This window comes from Pezoporus wallicus, unplaced genomic scaffold, assembly GCF_028554395.1.
Source record: "Pezoporus wallicus isolate ANWC-B61680 ecotype Strahan unplaced genomic scaffold, APGP_CSIRO_Pwel_v1 contig_2132, whole genome shotgun sequence".
NCBI lineage: Eukaryota > Metazoa > Chordata > Aves > Psittaciformes > Psittacidae > Pezoporus > Pezoporus wallicus.
This window is the reverse complement of record NW_026637551.1, coordinates 1,627,512-1,649,426: the sequence shown is the minus strand read 5'-3', so window position 1 is coordinate 1,649,426 and position 21,915 is coordinate 1,627,512. Positions and strand designations below refer to the sequence as shown.

General features: G+C 37.3%; 1 protein-coding gene across 1 annotated transcript in view; it reads right to left on the bottom strand.

Annotated features, from left to right (window-relative positions):
• CCDC171 (coiled-coil domain containing 171) overlaps positions 1–21,546 on the bottom strand; it is a 147,121-nt gene extending 125,575 nt beyond the window's left edge. Inside the window, 6 exon segments of the mRNA XM_057406291.1 lie at positions 5,393–5,539; positions 12,020–12,201; positions 14,992–15,166; positions 17,664–17,802; positions 21,424–21,492; positions 21,494–21,546. Of these exon segments, the coding sequence (XP_057262274.1) occupies positions 5,393–5,539; positions 12,020–12,201; positions 14,992–15,166; positions 17,664–17,802; positions 21,424–21,492; positions 21,494–21,531 (750 nt within the window). The 5' untranslated portion in view covers positions 21,532–21,546.
• Positions 21,547–21,915: the final 369 nt, after the last annotated feature.

Genomic DNA, 21,915 nt, shown 5'->3' with positions numbered 1-21,915 from the left:
GTAGTTTAAATTTTAGCCAGTAGCACTGTTAACTAGCTGAGGAATGTGTCCTCTCTTGCACTGCTTGAAGCTTTTTCAAGTCTTTCTTATGAGAGCTATAACTTATGTACCATTGCAGGTCATAGTGAAATAGGAGAGAAAAAAAAAAAAAATACAAGGTCTGTGGGTTTCACGGGGCAGGGAGGAGGAGAGTGTTTTTACCCAGGACCTAAATTTATGTTTCACTGACTTAGATACAGTAAGAAATTTAATACACCCACAGCTTTACACTATTGCATATACATACACCTTCAGCAAATGCAGAGGTGGACTTTCAGGTGGAAAAGCAAGAAAGGCAATGTGAAAGCTAAGGGAACATTCTTTAAATGGTAACTCAAAGTCTCAGAAGTATGGCAACATATCCATCTCAGAAATAAAATGGACCAAGTTATGAGACATTTTTCAGGCCTCATGAGAAAGGCTTAAAAAAATCCAAGAGACCTTGAGCTCCAGATTCCTAAGAGTTGGCACAGTCAAACACATAAAACAAACAATAGAGAATGACTACATTTCTGTGAACAAGACAATGAGTTTGAAATTTATGAACTAATATTTCTTTTCCTTATGGCAAAATCCACATTCCCCTTTCCTCCACTGTTTGTCAAACAGCTTTCCCACTCTTTCTGCCAACTAGACACACCACAATAAACGTATTTTTTATATACAAATTGCTTTATATTTCTCAATAAATCATCTTTGCAGAGCAATGGAGCTAAAGGCTAAAATGAAATACACTGCTTCCAGAAAACTGATTAACAAAAACAGTAGTATATTGATAAGTTCAATATAAACACATCAAGAACTTGTGTGACTGCTTATTCTCAGGCTAAAGATGCAGAATGATAATAAAGTTCCCAATCTAAATTTTCCACAGTATGAAGTATGTGTTCCACTTCAGGACTCCATGCAGTGTTAACCACATTGGTAACACTGTCCATGCAGTGTTACCACATTGGTATCACTGCAAATTAGAAAAGCTAGCCCGTTAGACATTATACCAACAGCTACCTTTCAGCTGAAGAATCCACAGAAACTTGCTGTTAGTCTTTCTTGTCGTTTCTAACTCTATAAACTAGAAATGACTTATTCTAGAACATGTTCAAAATATTGAAGTGCAGCATCTGTAAAGAAAGAGACTAAACACACACACACACACACATACACACACACACACACACACACACTCACACACTACTTTCACAACTAGTTCACCTTTATTCACTCTAGCATGGTAATATATAGCTTACAGATATGGGTCTGAGCCATGAAGCCAAACAGCAACTACATCATTTGCAGTGACCATTTTCAGTCACTATAAATTCCATTCTATAAACAATCACTCCCCAGGCTGCTTCCCAGCCTAACCTTGCCCCCAAACACTCCCTGGCTTACTCAAGACCCAGCTGCACTATCAGCAATTATTCTTCTTCTTCTTTAATTATCCACATAGCGGGAACAGGATGGCTTGCAGTTCCCACACTGAAGAATGAAACCAGACAAATATTAAAAAAAAAAAAAAAAAAAAAAAAAAAGGGGGGCACATACTTTTTTCCACCTTCATTCCTATATAATATAGTGTATTAGATACAATCTTTCATAAGAGTGCCATTGTACAAAAAGAAAAATACTCTACATCTACCATTTTCCTTCATTATTGAAACACAAGTATTTTCCCATGGACTCCTCTCTTATGTCCAGCAGAGGGTAGTGAAAGAACAGCTTTGTAAACTCCAAGAAAGTTCATCCTCAATTGACTATCAAGTAGAAGTATATAACAAAAGATTGTAAGATTGCCTTTGAATTAGACGTTCTATTCTTCACACAAATTACCTAAAGTTTGCTGCGATCAACAAGAACTCAAGTTCACGTTTTCTAACCAAATGCCCATTAACACAAGGTACTCTGCATGGAAATTGAAATAAGATGTCTCCCGTGCCCATTCTAAACAAAATCAAATTTTGATTTATAAGCTAAAAATTCCACAAAGAGAGATAAAGAAATGTAGGGCTAATTCACGAAAAAAAATGTAGACCATTCTGTCTCAGGCCTACTACTCTAAAGCTCCTGTATCTGAATGGAAATCCATCTTAAAACAGTGACATCATAGGCAAAAATAAGTTTCATTTAACCACAGCTGGAAGTACAGGACTGGAGTTTTAAATTCGCAGCTAGTACACCGCAGTACACATGTAACACCACATGGGAGAAAAACACTTGGCATGTTGGCACACAGTGAAAAGTACGGCCCAGGCTTTAGTGCCCTTCTTTAATGCCCCTTCCACAATGTATTTGGCAACTAAGAATGTTATCCACAGAAGCTAGGACACTAATGAGCCAGCTATTAAAGCAGAGAAAAGGAAATTCTACTAAAATTAATATGTTTAATCCCCCAAAATATCCAGGCTTCACAGAAGCACCTCCTTCTACTTGGGAATGCAGAACGTAATAGAATCATAGAATAGTTAAGGTTGGAAAGGACTTTAAGATCACCTAGTTCCAACCCCCCTGCCGTGGACAGGGACACCTCATACTAAACAATGTCACCCTAGACTCCATCCAGCCTGGCCTTGAACACTGCCAGAGATGGAGCATTCGCAGCTTCTTTGGGCAGCCCATTCCAGTGCCTCACCACCCTCACAGGAAAGAACTTTCCCATATCTAACCTAAACTTCCCCTGTTTTAAGTTTAAACCCATTGCCCTTTATCTTATCACTGCAGTCCCCGACGAAGAGTCCCTCTTCCAGCATCCTTGCAGGCCCCCTTCAGATACTGGAAGGCTGCTATGAGGTCTCCATGAAGCCTTCTCTTCTCCAGACTGAACAGCCCCAACTTTCCCAGCCTGTCTTCATATGGAAGGTGATCCAGCCCCCTGATCGTCCTCGTGGCCCTCCTCTAAAAATGTCCTTTTAGAATGGCACAGTCCTTTCTTTCAAACGCAATTAGATGTGAGGATTGTGCTCTTTTCCCCTCCTTTATGCAACAAGTCTGTCCTTGAACACCATTTCATTCCCTTATAGCCTCCAAGACCAAAATTCCAATAACTGAGCTATAGAGGTGAAGAGCAGCTTATCTGGTCCCTTTGGTTGGGGTCTTTCCACTGTGTCTCAGCATGAAGAGCTGCTAATACCTCTGCCTTATTGTGCTCCAGAAGGTTAGAGAGGAAGAAGAATGACAAATTTATAAATCAAAGAAAGGTTGCAATTACATTTCAAATTCTTCTAATAGTAATCTGTTCCTCAGTATACAGTTGTTGGGAGAAAGGATTATGGGTGAGAGAGCAACTAAAAATGGGTTTTACTAACCCGCACTTTGAACTTCAGAATCCTTGCAGCCTTTCATGACCACACAAAATGCATTTGCAAGATGCAAATGATGATGTTGTTACAAATTCTGGAGTTTGAGTCCACTATCTAGTATAAAGACTACAGTAACCAATATTGTCTACAGTATGATCAATATTGAAAGCTTAAAACATCTAGTGCTTTTGCTTCTTAAAGAATAAAGGTATGTTCAGAGATGCTCATTAATCTCTCTTTGACTTCAAGTATAGAATGTTATTGTGGGCCCTTTCAGGCACTAACACACATGCTATTTACTTTTGAGATGGTACAGTGAGATGCAAGCAGACTAAGGTATATGCTTGCAGTCTAACTTAAGACTTTTTTTTTTTAATTCACAGGGACTTGTGTTAATTTGCTTAAAACTTTTGAGGTTTCATCACATACTTTCCTTAATCACTGCTAAAATAGCTATACTTACAAGTTCCACAAAACTGATTTTTCTGTAGTCTGAAGGTGTTGTTTTCTTATGACATTATGAAAAGATTCAGTAAGTTAAAAGATTTTAATAAAAATCAAGCAGCAAAAGAAATATCTTAGCTGACTGGTTTATCAGCATTCCCTGATAAAACCATCTCCAGGGCACAGTACTTATACATTTGCAAGGAACTGAGTGCTTGCTTCTCAAATTTAAATAATGAGTACACTGAATCAAAATATTGAGAAAGACAAATAATTTGCTGTCTTGCCTCTCCACATGATTTCTATCATGACATATCAATATATTAATTATTAATATATTTAGTATAGTTAATATATTAATATAGATAATATCAATATATACTAGCTATATTAATATATAGGTAATATATTAATACAGTTAATATATTAATGTATTGTCAACATATTAAAAGCTGTGAAATTACAAAAAAAAAAAACCTCACTCAAGTACTTGGAAGCAAAAATCTTTGTTTTTAAAAGGGCTATTGGAACTTCACAGTATGCAGCACTTTCCAACTGATGTTAATTCTGCCTAGCCCAATACATGCGGCTCACAATATACCTGAAAATAGATTTCCTGTGTATCTCTTTGAGGGCACAAATATCTGCCTTGTTGGTCAATTAGTGAGTGTTTTTTAGTTGATGAGATTTGACCTTCCCTGTAGGAATTTTCTTTTGTACTTCATCTTTAATGCAGGGCTTTACTTAACCTAGCAATCAATGCTTTAAACACTTCTTTTGCCTTTAAGGAAAAAGTAACAGAAAACACTGAAAACTGTATGCTATTTATTCCTTTAAGAGCTCCCAATACCCTGCAAGTTCCAATTCTTTAAAATTCATTGCAGAAAATATTTAAAGATTTTTAAAGCAAACTTACATCAGGATAAATAATCATCCAGTCAGTATGCTTTTCTGCAGTGACAAACATTCTACCAAGAAAGTCTTGGTCCAGACTGTTCATATAGATATCTTATTTACTGCAAAGCCTATCAGTGGACAAACAAAACGCTGAAACTTACAAAAGAACTAGCAGCTTAGTAAAAGGAGCACATTAAAGACTTCACACTTCTCAGCAACAGGTGTCACTCAACAGACAGGCAAACTAAAATTACCTGTAGCATTTAAGATAGGAAGAGGCTGCCATAACACCATTGTAATCTTCCAGTATGCTATGCCCCCTAACTAGCAGAATATCTGATGAGTTTCTCAGCTCCAGTAGATTCTCCATTGCCAATCCACTAATTGTCAATTTCTGTTCTTAAATCAAAAAGGTAGGAACATAGACAAATTAAGAGATTAGGGAAAACATACAGATTTCCCAAAGTAAAGTTAGCCTTGTTTTCATGCTTACATGAACCTTTTCCCATCTGCTGTTCAAACACAGTCTCAAGTCAGGCACATGGTGTAAACAGCATTCACCTGTTCCACCTTTTTTGTGAAACAGATGTTCAACATTTTGTTAATCCAGTATACAGAGTTCACAGCCTAACTGGCAGGTTCCATCCTTCAAAATGAAACTGCTCAGAGTGTCATCTCTTGTTAAGACTAACAGCAATAGTCAAAAAAAGCCTTACTTTGAGTTCTTTCTTCAGTCGCTCCTCTCGTTCAGCGCTGTATTCAAGTTGATTGGCCTGGCGCCTCAGCAGCTCAGTACAGCCACTGTGTTCCATCTCCATATCTTTCATTTTCTTACATACATTTTGCAATGCATTGTTTTGTTCCTGGGGAAAAAAAAAAAAAAAAGCATTAGATACTTTTACTAAGCTAAAGTATTATAGTAGAGAGATCAGAAGAAGAATACTTTGCAAGTGGAGACTGCATTGAAATAGGTTACTAAAATTAACACATTAGCATGTCAACAGAACCATTTATACCTAACAGCAGACATGCTCTTCATTCACCACCAGGTAAAATGTGCTGGTTCAAAAATAACTACAAACATGACCTTCTGAGGTAACACTAAAATTAGAGCCAATTCCTCACCTGGTATGCTCTCTCTAAAAAGAGTACAAGGCTGCTCTTCCAGTCTCTTTTTTCTCTCAGCTCAATGGCTATGCTGGAAATGGTTAAGCGCATTTGACAAAATGATACATAGGGACAGAAGTTCTACTTTCTTCTGGTTTTAATTGTTAGAACTTGAAATCGAATCAGACATTTTTAGAAACAGTTACTCCCATAGACTAAGTAATCTTCATTTCTTTTATTCTGAGAAAGACTTCCATCTGTCTAAAAATTTAATTACTTTAAAAAATTATCTACATGAACTACAAAGTTCTCAGTAGAATAAAATAACCAAGCTGTTCTCCATTTCAATTTCTACATTCAGAAGTTGAACCAAGCTACAGGCTGCAATAATTACTAACTCTACTGGACTCAACAGCTCTGTGGAGTCACTGCTACAAAATCCACATTCACACCACACCCAGCTCAGAGGAAAGTAGCCAAATAATGAACCCCCACTAGTCTAGCGCATACTTAAGCTAGAGATCCCAGAAGTCCCCAAAAGACTAGCTTTGGTCTAGTGGACAGGAATAAGCTCTTCTGTAACTAGCATCAGAAACAAGCTATAAATCCTGTGATTTAGTTGGAGGACCTTTGGAGACCCAATTTGTTAAAATGACTTTCTGTGCAAAACACAAAAAGATTACAGTAAGTCCTTCTGCTCATTTACTCCTATTCAATACCATGGCAAGAGACATCTTTTGAAAATAAACCAGTTGGTCTGCAAATTCTGCTATTACTCTTACATTATATAACCTAGTTCTAGAAATTACTAATCATCTACAGAGCAGGAAGGAAGAGGAGGAGAAAATGAATTATTCATACAGAACAAATCTTTGGAAGATTGAAATCTGACAGAACCATGTTTATACATGAAGATCAAAGAAATTCAAGTATTTTCCAGTTTGCAAAACGAATCTTAGAAGTTCTTCCAGTTTGAATGTAGAAAGTTTTGGCAACTCAAACATGACAATAAGGGAATCACAAAATCACAGAATACTTAGGGCTGGAAATGACCTTCAGATCATCTAGTTCCAACTCCTCTGCCATGGGCAGGGACACCTCACACTAAACCATGTTACCCAAGACTCCATCCAACCTAGCCTTGAACACTGCCAGGGATGGAGCATTTACCACGTCTCTGGACAATTTGTTCCAGTGCCTCATCACACTCACAGTAAAGAACAACTTCCCTGTATCTCACCTGAACTTCCCCTGTCTAAGTTTGAACCCATTACCCCTTGTCCTATCACTACAATCCCTGATGAAGAATCCTTCTCCAACATCCCTGTAGGCCCCCTTCAGACACTGGAAGGCTGCTATGAGGTCTCCATGCAGCCTTCTCTTCTCCAGGCTGAACGAACAGCCCCAACTTTCTCAGCCTGTCTTCATAAGAGAGGTGCTTGTCCTTATTTTCTTCGTGGCCCTCCTCTAGACTTGCTTCAACAGCTCCATGTCTTTCACATACTGAGGACACCAAATATGTACACAATATTTCAAGTGGGATTTCACAAAAGCAGAGTTGAGGAGCAGAATCACTTCCTTCGACCTACTGGTAACTTTCCTTTTGATGCAGCCCAGGATACAGTTGGCTTTCCCGGCTGTGAGCACACACTGAAGCCGGCTCGGGTTCAGTTTCTCATCGACCAACACCCCCAAGTCCTTCTCCACAGAGCTGCTCTGAATCACTTCTACACTCAACCTGTAGCTGTGCGTGGGATTGCTCCAACTCAGCTGTAGGACTTTCTACAGTGCTAAATGTTACCAACTAGTAAGCAAAAAAAGTAAGTTGCACAGGCACTATACAAACAGCATGCATGTGAAACACATGAATAAACAAAAATTGGAACCTCAGTATATCAAAATACTGGAAAAATACCTGGACATGGACTAAATTTAAGCTAATCCTCTTTCTTTGCAATAAGTATCAAGTCAATACACAGGTTTCTTCCCAACAGCACACTAAAAGAAAAAAATTACCATTCTTATAGAAATACACAACTATTCCCACTCTTTGCCCCACTGGAAAGACACCGAGATATTTATCTCTTCAGGTATATTTTGTTAATAATCTTCCAATTATTAACAAAAGTTAGCTGGGAAAAGCACTCATGAAATAAGTAATACAGCATTTGCTGGAAAATAACACATCAAGACTTACAAACATCTTACACTGTAAATGTAGTTAACATTAATCAGACTAAAAATCAACATGAACACATCAAGCTTGTTGTACAAGTCAACTGGAATTGTTGAGATTTCAGAATCTTAGAGATGTCTCTAAACTTTTCAGACTTGGTAAGAAACTGTGTAAGATTATCCCAGCAGTCACCTACACATCAAAGGCTCGAGAAGAAACAAACTTCACCATGCAACAATAAATATATACACATACATGTACACCTGAATGTCATATACAGAGTTACTATATATATCTGCGTATGAAAAACATGGCTGGTTGTTTTTTTTTTTAATGTGTATGAACAACACTTTCACAAGTAGTCTAAGCAGAAACTAAATTCTTCTGTGAAGGATTATTACATTCTTCTGATTAACCACAAGGTGATGCTATTGCACTTACTATTGAACTCCAACATCTTTTTGTTAGGAAGTGGATGGCATGCTAAGCGTACCCAATAGAGCAGACTACAAACCTGTTGGAAAGCAGAGTGGATTACTTTCCTTTCATATCTTAGAGCCACATTTCAATAGGTTAAGCTGACTTCGTCTTCATGCCTACCTCAGCATTTTCACAGGCAAGTTCAGAATTAAGAGTTCATGGAGTGCAGTTTTCCCAACCAGGATTTGTATACGTGCTTAGAATCTCATATTTACGTATATATTAAGACAAAAATCAAATCGACTTTAGCTTTCATTTCATACTTTAGAATAATTATAAAAGTATTTAAACAGGCCTTTAAATGCACAACACAAAAACTGGAACATATTTCACTACAAGGGATACATTTCCCACTATGCGAGTAGTGAGGGACTGGAACAGGTTGCCCAGAGAAGCTGTGGATGCTCCATCCCTAGAAGTGTTCAAGGCCAGGCTGGATGGTGCTTTGAGCAACCTGGTCTAGTGGAAGGTGTCCTGGACCATGGCAAAGGGGTTGGAACTAGCTGATATTTAAGGTCCCTTTCACCCCAAACTGTTCTATGATTCTATGGAGTCATAATTTAAAAATCCAGATCCCTCTGACATTTACTACCAAGTTTAAATCAATCAAGCTTTCGAGCAACAACTAAGACAGTCAGGTATATATTTAACAATTATTTATGTATTTTCATTGGCTGGAAAAGTCCATATTTAACATTTATGTATGTATTTTCAATTTGCTGTAATTTTATTAACTATATATAAAACTCATAACAAGGGCAATGGGCAGGAAAAGAGCTACAGAAGAAAAGTGGAGAAATATGTTTTTACTACTGAAAGCAGCTTAGGAGTTGACAGTACTGAAGCACATTCAGCTTAGGAGCAAACAATTTTCTAGCTCTAATACATTTACCAACCAAACACCTGCCTCTGCAGATCACCTTTATTTCTGAATATATATTCACTGACATACAATACAATGTCCCAAGCAATCTACTGCTCCTTTTCATCTGATGCCAACCACCACTTGAGAGAGTGTACTTCTCCAACACTGCTCTTTTTATACAGTACTAAGCTCACTGAATGTATTTTGAAGAAAAGCCCATTCCAAAGCCTTCTCAACCTAACTCTGCCCACTGTTAGCCAGAACTCAAGAGACAAAGCTTCACTCATAGCCTGCTTTACCTGGCAACTTAAGGAAGAAAACTGTATCTAAAAATAGGTGTTTTCATAGCCTATACCTATCCCTGATTTTCTAAGCATCAACTGTGAGTGAAAAATGAGTCACTGAGTGTTGGTTAGAGAAAAAACTCAGGGTATCACCTGTAAATCAACTTGAAGGTTTTTCTCTGAAACCTTCTCTTTCCTTGGCTTTCTCTGGACTGCTATTTTTTTGGCATTGGGACTTGGGTTTTTTAGGGGGAGAGGGGGAGGTTGGTTGTTTTTTTTTTTTTTTTTTATTTGGGGGGCTTGGAGAGGTTGTTTGGTTGGTTTTGCTGTGGTTTGGTTTGGGAGGGTGGGTATGTTGGTTTGTTTAACTGTTAATTTACGGTTCTTCTAACTGTTCTTTCAAAGCACTGTTCAGCATATCCACAGAATTACTGGGGAGAGGGTAGAGGAGGGCACTTCCTTTTTGTCCTTCAGAGAAAATCCAGTTCAGTGGCATCTCTCTCCACCATCAGGGATCCTGGTCATTAAGATAACAAGAGAGTGCAACTCCTTTTGCAGCCCATCCACAGAAACTCTACATATACACATATTACCTGATTTCTACCTCAGGTCTCATTACTGCACCTTTCTTTCCAAATCTTGCCTTCAAACAAAGAGCTAAAGATTCACTACACAGCATTTTTGGAATACATATAATTAAGGAATTCTCTCTGCCCTGTTTTTTTAAGTGTTGCTCCTACAGGTGCTGTATAGAGTCCAACCAAGGGCACCATAATGTAGTACAAGTAGGTCTGCTGTCAGAACTTTGTTGTCAAGCTGCCAGGTAGGGATTGGTTTGTCATTTGGGAAGACTTTTTGGCACTATCCCAGACTTAGAGCTGACTGGGTGGGAAGAAAGCAGGCCTAATTTTCTACTGTCTGACCAATGCCCAGACCAAGTGCTACAAGCCTGCCACATCTTAAAGGGAGTTTTAAAATAGGAATATGAAGGGGAAAAAAAAAAAAAAAAGTCTTGCTGACTAAAAGAAAGTGAATCTCTTTAGTAGCAATCTGTTCTCTGCATATGTTATGCATATGACTAAAAGGCTATCAGCCTTACAGAGCATCTGCACTTCACTTCTTTAAAAGCTTAACTGCAGCTGAATACATTCTAGATTTTCCTCTAATGATATTATTACACTGCTAAGATATAATGTTAATTCAACTGTCCATTTAAAAGATTTAAATTATTACAATTGTGCAATTGTTTGTGGCCCTGTGGAGCAGGTAAACATTGAGTATGTTAACTCAGCACTTCCACACCATACTACCATATTTCTTTGAAAAATAATTCAGTTTTAATAGCTGGACTGGATAAAAAGTGTTTAAAAAGTTTGTATTTTTATTTTACAAATTTAACACCTGAAGAATTTACGCATACCAGTGAAAGTCAACTTTGCAAATCACTCTTTTCATTAAATACAATGAAATTTTCTGAAGAATAACAACACCAGACTCTAAAACAGATTATAAAACCATCTCTCAGTTTTAATTTTTTTTTTTTTTAACTAAAAGGCAGGTTTTCCAATAGTGGTCATTTTTCATATGTGACATGGAGTGAGTAAGGTACAATGCAGAGCTGGAAACACCATCATCACTGTTTGAGTTCCCTTACCACGTACAGTCTCTGTATTACACAAATTATTTCCATGTTTACAGGCTGTTAGATACCAGACTGAGGGAGGTAAGCGGGAAATGAAGTTAGAAGCTAGGTGTTGGGTGTCCTTGATTTTACTAACTCAGCTTCGCAAAACAGTACAAATGGGCCTCACTGCCACTGTGCACTGGTAAAGTGGTTTAAGTGTTTACCATGAAAATCAGCCACAACACAGTCCATCAAAGCAAGACAGACTGTGACACACTAAGTGTAACTTTATAAAGCTGTATTATTAAAAAATATTCTGTAATATTTAGCTATTTGTGGGATTTTTTTACCCTAAACGAAAAAAAACCAAGCCCACCACACACTTTGCACCAAAAAGTCCTTACCACCATCACTTGCAACTTAGAATCACAGAATCATAGAATAGTTAGGGTTGGAAAGGACCTTAAGATCACCTAGTTTCAAGCCCCCTGCCATGGGCAGGGACACCTCATACTAAACCGTGCCACCCAAGGCTTCGTCCAACCTAGCCTTGAACACCGCCAGGGATGGAGCATTCACAACCTCCCTGGGCAACCCATTCCAGTGTCTCACCACCCTAACAGGAAAGAATGTTTAAGTTTGAACCCGTTACCCCTTGTCCTGTCACTACAGTCCCTAATGAAGAGTCCCTCCCCAGCACCCCTATAGGCCCCCTTCAGATACTGGAAGGCTGCTATGAGGTCTCCACACAGCCTTCTCTTCTCCAGGCTGAACAGCCCCAATCTTCCAACTATTAATACATCATACCTGCAAAAAACTTTCTAGTTTGGTTCTTTCCTTGAGAAGCAATTCATATTCATTCTTGCAAGTTCTACGGATATCATCCTTCTCACTTGCATGTCTTTGCTGTTCTTCTTTCCACTTCTGCTGAGCAATATGAAGCGTTTTCTCAGTCTCTGCCACTTTCTGCTGCAGTTTTTCATTTAACACTATTATTTAAAGAAAAGAAAGAAAACAAGTAGCACTGCAAAGCATGTTAAAAAAAAAAACCACAATGATCAGTTCTTCTGTGTATCGTGATATCCTGTGGGACACTGGAGCATTAACAAGTCCAGCATTGGACAGCACCACCTTCACTACAAAGAAACAAAATCGGTACTCCTGTAGCATATTTCATACAAGGACACAGAATGCTTCAGAGATTTTTATAGATTAAAACTCTTCTCTTCTTGGAAAGGAATAAAAATTAGTAGTAATGCTTTGAAGTGAAGTCTCTATCGCATGGAAGCCTTAATTTCAGATTTCTTCAACATTTGGCCAGCTTTTTTTGAATTGTCTATTTCATATAGATGTTAGCCTGTTTCAACTAATTTGGAGGTCAACTTACGTGACAGTGAAGATAAGCACCTGCCCCATGAAAGAGACTGTAGAAAAACCTAAGCCAGGCTGGGCTAGCAGGCAAAGGCTTAGCTTTTCCAAGGAAATATAATGCTGCTCGAGAGATTCAAACCTCCAGCCAAGCAAATGCCCTGATAGGGGTATATTTATACACTCCTCAGTAAAAGCTTAAATGGTGCAGAAACCTTCATTATCTATGGCTGTTTACTTAAGCAGTCTGACTTGGAGTTTTGCTTTATTTTACAAATTTGCTTTCAGATGAAAGTACTTTGGATTAGCTTTATATTTTCCTGAATACAACTAGCTACACTGGCAATTAAAATATCACTTTCTAACAGATTTTTATTTCAAATTCATCCTAGTTTTCTGAAAGTTCTTCTCAGTCAGAGAGGGATAAAATGAACAGAAGAGGCACACTAAGACAACACAGAGAATCAGTGGACACAATAATGGGAGAGGATTGTCAGACAGCAGAAAGGCAAGCCTGAGAGCTGCAGAAAAACAACCTGTAGGAAGTACTGAAGAGGACAAGGCACAAATGAGGCATTCTGTACAAGAAACAGTCAGGGTCACATCAAAGCACCAAATGAGGTGAGGAGGACTCCAAGTGACCTGGGAAAGCAAGCAGGAAGTTATAAACTACAAAAGAACTGACAAGCAACACCATGATAACTTGACTTCTTTGGCACCTGTCATGGAAAGAAAAACAAACAAACACAAACCACAAAACCAATGTAAATTACTGTCAGTTAACAAGAATTCCAATTACTGATTCTGGTATTGAAGAAACTAACACACATACACATTCAACAAAACATCCTTGCTTCTGCAAAACCTCTACTACACCCTTTTTGTTCTCCAGTCTTCTCACCACACACAAGCACAGTCCCTTCAGGAAGCTGGCATCCATGTACTGTGGTTCCTTCATCTGCAACAGTCCCTTTTGAGTTCTGCCTCTTAGTGCCTGCATGTCACTACTTTGGTCCCAGCCCCTCCTCAGGCTACAGCTCTGCTGCTGTCTCTCCTGCTGTCCCTTTTCTTCTCTTCCTTCACTCTTCCTCTCGGCATTTACTGCCCTTTCTGAAATATGCTTTGGCAGAGATGCCATGCACTCTCTGATGGGCAGTTGGGCGCAGTGTGGTGTGTAGATTTGCCAGCTGTGGAGCTGGCTCAGACCAGCACCAGGCAGACCTAGACCTCTTTCCTCCCACACAGGTGGCCCTGCAGACCAGCACCCATCATTGAACACACTATCTGACACAGCCATCAATGGGTTTTCCAAATCAAAGTGAACCACAAAATAAGATTTAAAGTACTTTAATACATACACACTACTCGCTTCTAAATTGGCACGGGGTAAAGTGAGCATGCAGAGAACAAAACAGCTTTCCCGTAAGTGAGAAACTAGCACTTCAAGTCTTCAGCTTGCAAATTTCCAAAAGGAAATAAAATGTATTCTTCCAATTTGCAATTCGTAAGATTTGTGTGTGTGTGTCCTCCAAAGGATTGAACAGTTCAGTTTTCTAATTACCGTAAAAAATACCTGATAACTTAAGTACTTGCAAGTCTCCAAATCTCCTTCCATTCTTGGAAAGATAAAAATCTCCAAGAGGAGTGCTCTAAACTCCTCATGGAACATAAAAGGTTCAGCAAACTCATAAATGCACCTCCTGTACTAAATTAAAAAGGTACTATACTTAGGTAATTAACAATGCACCTCATTTACTTGTAAGAATGAGAAATATCTCTGCTGAGGATCAAGGAAATCTGAGTTTCTGAATACAAAACTAACAGTGGAAAAAAATGTCTAGGTAAAAACCTTCCCTTCCATATACTACTGTCACAATATGCATGTCCCATTACCTATAAAAAGAGAAACAAGGATGATGATAAACCAGACACAAGCAATGAAAAGCTTGAAACCTTTGAAAAGAAAGAAGCAGTATGATGAAAACTTCTGGAAAAAAGTTGTTTGAAATCGTGCAAATGAACAGAAATCAACTGTTTTTGTTGTTTTTTTTTTTTCCCCTGAAAAAAAGAAGAACTGCTGGACATAGTGATAACCAGGATGTGGAGACAGGTGCCAGGATTACAATTCTGTGTACGGACAGCACTGAAAGAAGGAGCAATGAAAGTCAAGACTCAAGAATAAAAAAGGGTTGATTGGTTTAACAGGTTAGTTCTAATTCACATGTGAGATAGCAAGAGTTTTCTAGACTGCTATGGGTTTACAAAAGCAGACGGACAAGAGATGGGAAAAGTTAAGAGAAGTCCAAGAAAAACAGCAGTAACTATAAATTTAATTAATCATTGCTTCTCACTTGCTTTCCGAACTTGGAACTGACTTAGCCTTTGTTGATGTTTGCTTTTTTGAAACTTACTTTGCAGTTCCACAAGTTTGGTATTTGCATCATTTAACTCCTCTTCCGCAGCATACATTTTCAGACGACCATCTTTTCTGGCAATTGCCAATTCATACTCCAGATGCTGTCGAACAGCCTCGCCTTTCTCAATTTCTGACCGTAATTTGACTATCTGGCTTTCATAGTCAGACAGCTAGAAAATAAATTTGTTTCAGAAAACTGGCATCAATGCTCTTTTGACAAAATATGTTACAGAAATACACCTACAGAGTATTTTTTAAAGAATCACATTTACAGCTGCCTTCTTAGTCCACTTCAAAGTGAAATATAGACTTACAAATGCACATCTATGCAGATTTTAAGTACTTTTACTGGTTTTATGCAAGCTTATGTTCCTATTTCTGGATGAATTTCATGTACCTTAAACATAGCCCTCCATTTTTCAAACAATACACTACTTTAAGAAAATAAAAGTCATAATGCTGTCATCTTCCTGCACCTCGAAGGAAAAACTGCAGCAACAGAAACATTATATTCCACAGGCAATTTTCTAGTAAGTTTCTTCAAATTTAGCACTTAAGAAATACAATTATGTTGGAATACTAGACTATCAGATATCTAATAACTCACAAGTATGTGTATGAACATAAAATTCAGCTCAATGATGTTCAGTTGTCAAATAGAATGCTATTAAATTTAGCAAATAACAAACTAAGAATGGAAAATGCATCAAAAAGTTATCCTACCCAGATTAAGAAACATAGTATAGTCATTGCTGCTAAACTACCTCCAGAAAATCAAGCTCAAACTATTTCAACACAAGAAGGTAGAAAGTAAAATACACAGAATCACCTAGGTTGGAAAAGACCTGTAGGATCATCAAGTCCAACCATTACCCCAATACTGCCATGTCCACCACTAAACCATGTCACTGAAGGCCTCATCTACATGGTTTTTGAATACTTCAAGGGACAATGATTCCATCACTTCCCTGGGCAGCCTGTTCCAATACCTAATCACCCTCTCTGTGAAGAAATTTTTCCTAATATCCAGTCTAATCCTCCCCTGGCACAGGTTGAGGCCGTAACCTGTTGTTCCTATCACATTCATTACCTGGGAGAAAAGACCAGCCACCTCCTCACTTCATCCTCCTTTCACGTACTTGCAGAGAGGGATAAGGTACCCCTTGGGCCTTCTCTACTCCAGACTAAACAACCTCAGTTCCCTCAGACATTCCTCATCAGACTTAATTCTCCAGACCCTTCACCAGCTTTGTTGCCCGTCTCTGAACCCACTCCAGCACCTCAATATTCCTTACTATTCCTTCAGAACATCTACAAAGTAGCTCCTTGACTTCAATAATATTGCATGTATGTAACTTAAGCATTTCCATTATCCACAACTATAGACTAAGTGAATAGGGGAAAAACAAACAAAAACCACCAACAAAGCAAATCAAAATAAAACAAACAAAAAAAAAAAGGTCTCAAGTTTATCTGCATTGCAGATCAGAACAGGAAAATGGTGCAGAAGATCCTTGTACACTCCCGTCTTTCAAATTCTCAATCTAAGAGGGGTTTTTATTTGTCTGAATCCAAGTAATTCCAGAGGGAATTGCACAGAACCACCCTGCAGTTGATAGGGCAATGGGAAAACGACGAGTTAGCTGCAGCACAAGAGCAAGTCATTGTGGGAGAAACATAAATTTCTTAATTTGGCTACACACCCCAATAATAAAAGGATATGGAACAAATGATTCCATAAACTTGGTTTATTCACTGGATTTGGCCAAAAACACAGGAATGAACGGCCACATCAACTGCCCCTAGCAAATTGATAAGAACAGAATTGTTATCTGTAGTAGTAATAATACTTCTGCATCAGCAGAGTTTAAACCAGGATATGAGCTGCCAGATTGGCATTATCAAGTCTGGCTAGGGTTTCTAGCAGCAACAAATCCAAATCCAATTACAACTACTGCTGTACTCAGTGCCCACCTTCTCTTATGTGTACTAGCATGAAAGCTAGTAAAAAAAAAAGATTAAGTATTTTCTTACTACTACTTGATTTTAATACTAGTTTGCTACAATAGCATCAGGGAAAACCTTCGTAATACAGGCTAATTATTTCCCTGTGAATGAAGCTCTTGTTAACAAGTTACTGATGAACACATCACCACATCTGTACATTATACATCATTACAGCTGTAGAAAACTGGTAATTTGCACAAGCTGAGATACTGCAAGACTACTAAAAGCTGGATTTGGTATATACACAAAAAATACAGTACTAGTTTATGAGTTGCAAACAACTTCTCCAGAATTAAAATGATACTCTAATACCCTGCAGAAAAAAAATATAAATAACAACTAAATCAGATCTTTTTATGAGGCTACAGTCAACTGTGGCTTTTAATTGTGTCTCCAGGCAATCCTACCTAACAGACCACTGGTACCGGCAGCGACTCCTTTCTCTGGAGAAAATTCACACTCTGCTTGATGCACCTTTAACTATCAACAATGCCAGCAGATGTACCTTTGAACAGCTACAAAAGGTCTGTACAGTGACACCTTCCTTGTTATTCTTCAGCTAATGACCGCTTTTGATAGTCCATGCTAGAGTATTATTTTAATGAAACAAGATCACATTTATTCTGACAGTAAAATAAAGCAAGCAAAAGAAGTCCTTACTTCTTGATTGTGTTTAATGGTTAAGTCTAACTTTTCTTTTCTAACTTGACAGAGCTTCCTTCTCAGATCTTCAACAGTATACACTTCTGATTCATTGCTGTTTTGTTGTAACTGTGACTCACACTTGGCATTATGTAAGCTGCAAAATATGAACATTTTCAAAAAAAACATGTATTCCTTGTAAGTTTTAATGCTCCTTTATTTCTCTGATCAGATTGCAAGCTCAAAGTTCTAAACATTTACTTAAGCAAAATTCTCCCACACAGTTGTCATCATATTATTACTGTTCTTTGAAAAAGAGTTATACAGAAATGCTTATTGTGCGAGATATGAGATGCTGCAGCAGGAACTACTGTTAGATACACACTTCAGATTTCCCCATAAACATAGTAAGTTTTTTATCAACTTTAAATATCGCTATTATTTTTTTCAATAAACTTTCAGGACGCTTAAAAAAACATTATTCCAATCACATTAAAATGACTAGCAAGTTTATGTTTGTGTCCTGAAGTAAGGCTCATTTTTCAACATGGATTACCATCCCAAAACCATTTCTGCCATGAAACAAATGTACATATCTAGAACAAAAACCACTTTTCCACATTTTTTTTTTTTTCAAAGATACATACATTTAAACTAGACACAAACCACATAAATTAAAGTTCTAGGCCTCTAAAATACCCAGTATCTTCATTTACACTATTTCAGTTAAAATCTACTTGGCAGCTAGCAGAAGCCCTTCAGCACCAGAAGCAATATTAAAATAATCAAAACAAGCTTTCATAAGCAGAATGAAAAATAAGTATAAAAAATATATATTAAAACAGCCCAGTTTAGTAATCTTACACGCAATTATTGCAACTTCAAACTGAACAACTTCTGAATTATTTCAGGAGTTTAAAATCAGTTTTCACGTTATTTCATATAAATAAGACTGGCTGCAATAATTAGTTGCTCCACACAAAAGCACAAGATGTCAGGATCACTAAAAATGAAATATACTGTGAAAAGAAACATGATTATAATAACCACAAAGTTGGCAACATGTCATACAGAACTGAAAATACTAAAATAGCTTACCTCTGTCTACAAGAGGCCTTAATTACAGACATGTCAGTCCACCGGGATTTAATTATTTGTTATATTTTAAAAAAAAAATTACCACTTTATTCCTAGGTTTGTGCAGAGGCACCACCAACATTTTCCATGACTGAGAACTCAACCTTATGATATGTTTTCTACCAGGAAAGACATAAATGTCATCAACAGGGGGAACAGTAATTTAGATCAATTGTTCACTTTAAAGACATGCTAATAATAAAAAATGAATTTTCAGGGTTCTAGCTAAAGCCTATAAATATTTTGTAATTTAATAAATATGAAGTCTATTCTCCATTTATAAAAAACATCTATGAGTTCAGAGTATTTGCGTATCATCGGTAATTGTTCCACAATGCAGGAGATAAGGATCACTAACACCTGCATGTACTACAGAAAAAAACACAGGCACATTTATTAGCTTTGAGTGTTTACTATGGGAGCTATACCCAGAGGAACCAACATGACTCAAAGGACAAAAAATCAGCAACAAGGTAAGTAAAACCACGTATTATTATATTATGCAACTCTTTGCTATTGCAGTAGGAAGATGTGGTGCTAAGTCAGGCAAGTAATAAAAAGCACCCATAAACTGTATAAAAGCTTATTTGTGGATATCATATAATACGTCTGCGAGACCTTTATTTTTCCATGGCTAGGGACAACATAAAATGAAAGAAAGGCAGTCATGTTGATATGATTCAAGAAGTACCAATCTTGACTAAAGACAGCTAAAGGCCAGACAGCACCAAAGGTAACAAAGCACAGGGTAGGGAGAAAACCAGAAGCCAAACTGGAACCTGGAGAGAACTAAGGCAAACAAACGAGTTATGAGAAGGGTAATCACTTTATTAGCTTGCAAGGACATCGTTTTGCTTCTTTAAACCTACTGGTATTTAATGCTTCTTGCATGGACAGCACACTGGATGCAAGCAAGGGAATGAGTACATTTTTTCAAATTAATAAAAACCTACATTTAAATCTCAAAGTAAATTACATTGGTTTGCATGGCAATCAGCTTTCAAGAAAGCTATTCATTTCAACGCATCTATTACACAGAAATTAACCAAAAAAACCCAAACACTATGCAAGAATCTACATAATAAAACTTACACAGAGGAAAATTTAACTCTGCTTAACTGGATCAATTTGGGGGAGCGGAGACACTCAAACAAACCACAAACAAGTTACAAACCATCAGAGGTGACAGCAAATTAGGGACGTTATAGAAATGCAAAAAGAACATAAGAGCATTAAGACACAACTGGGGAAAAAAGCATTAAGAGCATTAAACACCTTTTTAAAATACCATTTTCTGCACAGCTTCTAAACTCACAATGCCACTACCAAAAATTTAAAATATAAAGCAGAAAACGTTATTTTTGCTCTTAGTATAGAACTAAATTGAAACAGCAACTAAAAAAGAAAAATAAATAATCAGATCTGAGGGAATATTACCATGTTAAGCACTTCATTATTTTATTTGACTACCTAAACATTTTCAAATACAACAGACATTGGCCTTAAGAATTCTTATTTCTGTAGTATTTTCTTTAATCTTCCCAGCATTACCCGCACATGCAGTACTTTGTGAAAGCTTCGTATTACCTACAGTAGGAGATTCTTCCTTTCATATTCTTACTGCAAGTACAAGTGTTACAAGCATAAAGCTTTTGGAAACTTAAAGATTGAAACACACAAAATCCCTCAAAAGTTTCACAGCATGTATGATTTGCAGCCTAACAGGAATTCAGAGGATATTTTGTACTTCCATCTTCATGTATTAATAGTTTACCCATTGTTGGTTTTGAACTGAAATACATAGTTTACTAACTACAGCTTTTATCTAAGACACCGTTTTTAGTAGCACTTTTAAGATTCTTCAAGAAAGCATATAAGCAAGTGAAATAGGTTTTGAGTTCTATGTTAAAGAATGACTTTTTTAACTCAAAAACCGAATTCATATTCACTTATCAATTCAGCTAGAAATGACAGCCAACAGAACACTGCATAAAAACAGCTTTTCACTAGCTTTTCTTCCACATCTGGCAGAAAATACAATGATTTTGCAACAGAGAGAAATTTTATTTCCTCTATTATCCACCGCTGGAATTTTGCTAAACTTCTCCAGCTGAAAGTTTCCTAACCAAAATTTATATTCATGGATTTTTGCTGTTCCTATATAACTGGCACTTTTGTATAATCAGACTTTAAACAGTAACAAATAGCTCTCACATCTAAGAAAGACAGAATGAATTAAAGCTTACTTTAATTGCCCCGGAGATTAAACACATACCAGGTTTTAGAAAATAAAAGTCACGTACAAGATTTAAAGCTGACCTCTACCACCTCAGCTTATGCAGAAAACCATTCTGTAACGTCAGGTCACACTCCTAACTGCAGAGAGGCACAACCTCTATCTCCAAGTCACATCTCCCACAGTCATGTGAAAATTCTTGCAGACCCAATTGCCTCAAGCAAATGCATGCCTTCAAGTAAATCTTGTCATCTATAATGACTGCACTGAATGGCATAGCTTGCATGTATCACACCGTATCTGGTGGTTCTTCAGTCTGAATTACATGATTTCAGGGATCTAGAAAATTAACCACAAAAACACAAACAATATTACTAGGCTTAGAAGTATAGAAGTAGAGCTCACCATGTAGCTTCCATGACAGCAGAGCTGACTGGAGTGAACAAACTCATGACATCCAATAAGCAGCTTTGAGTTTATTAACTCTGGAGAAGGAACATCATCTTCAAACATGTACACTCTTACTTGACAAGCTTCAAAGATCACCCTTTTCCATATCGTTAAAAACATTAAAACCTGCAACAGAGACATATTTCAGTTTATTTGGCAATATAATTAACCATTTGTTAACATTCCCGAACAGTTACCAGTGATACTATGCCTTGTGAACAACTACCACCCATAATCTAACATCAGTTTTAATCAAGAAATAGAACTGTTCCTGTCCTCTAAGCTTGAATATTGCAGATGAAAATAAATATATATTTTGTACAATATCTTCTACCAGGGTTTTCAGAAGGAAGTAAACACAAAAAGTTACGTTTGCATAAATTGTTCCCCTACATTCTCTTTTCCCCTAAGAGTATCACCAATTTAATTTCTCTTCAAAATAATTCT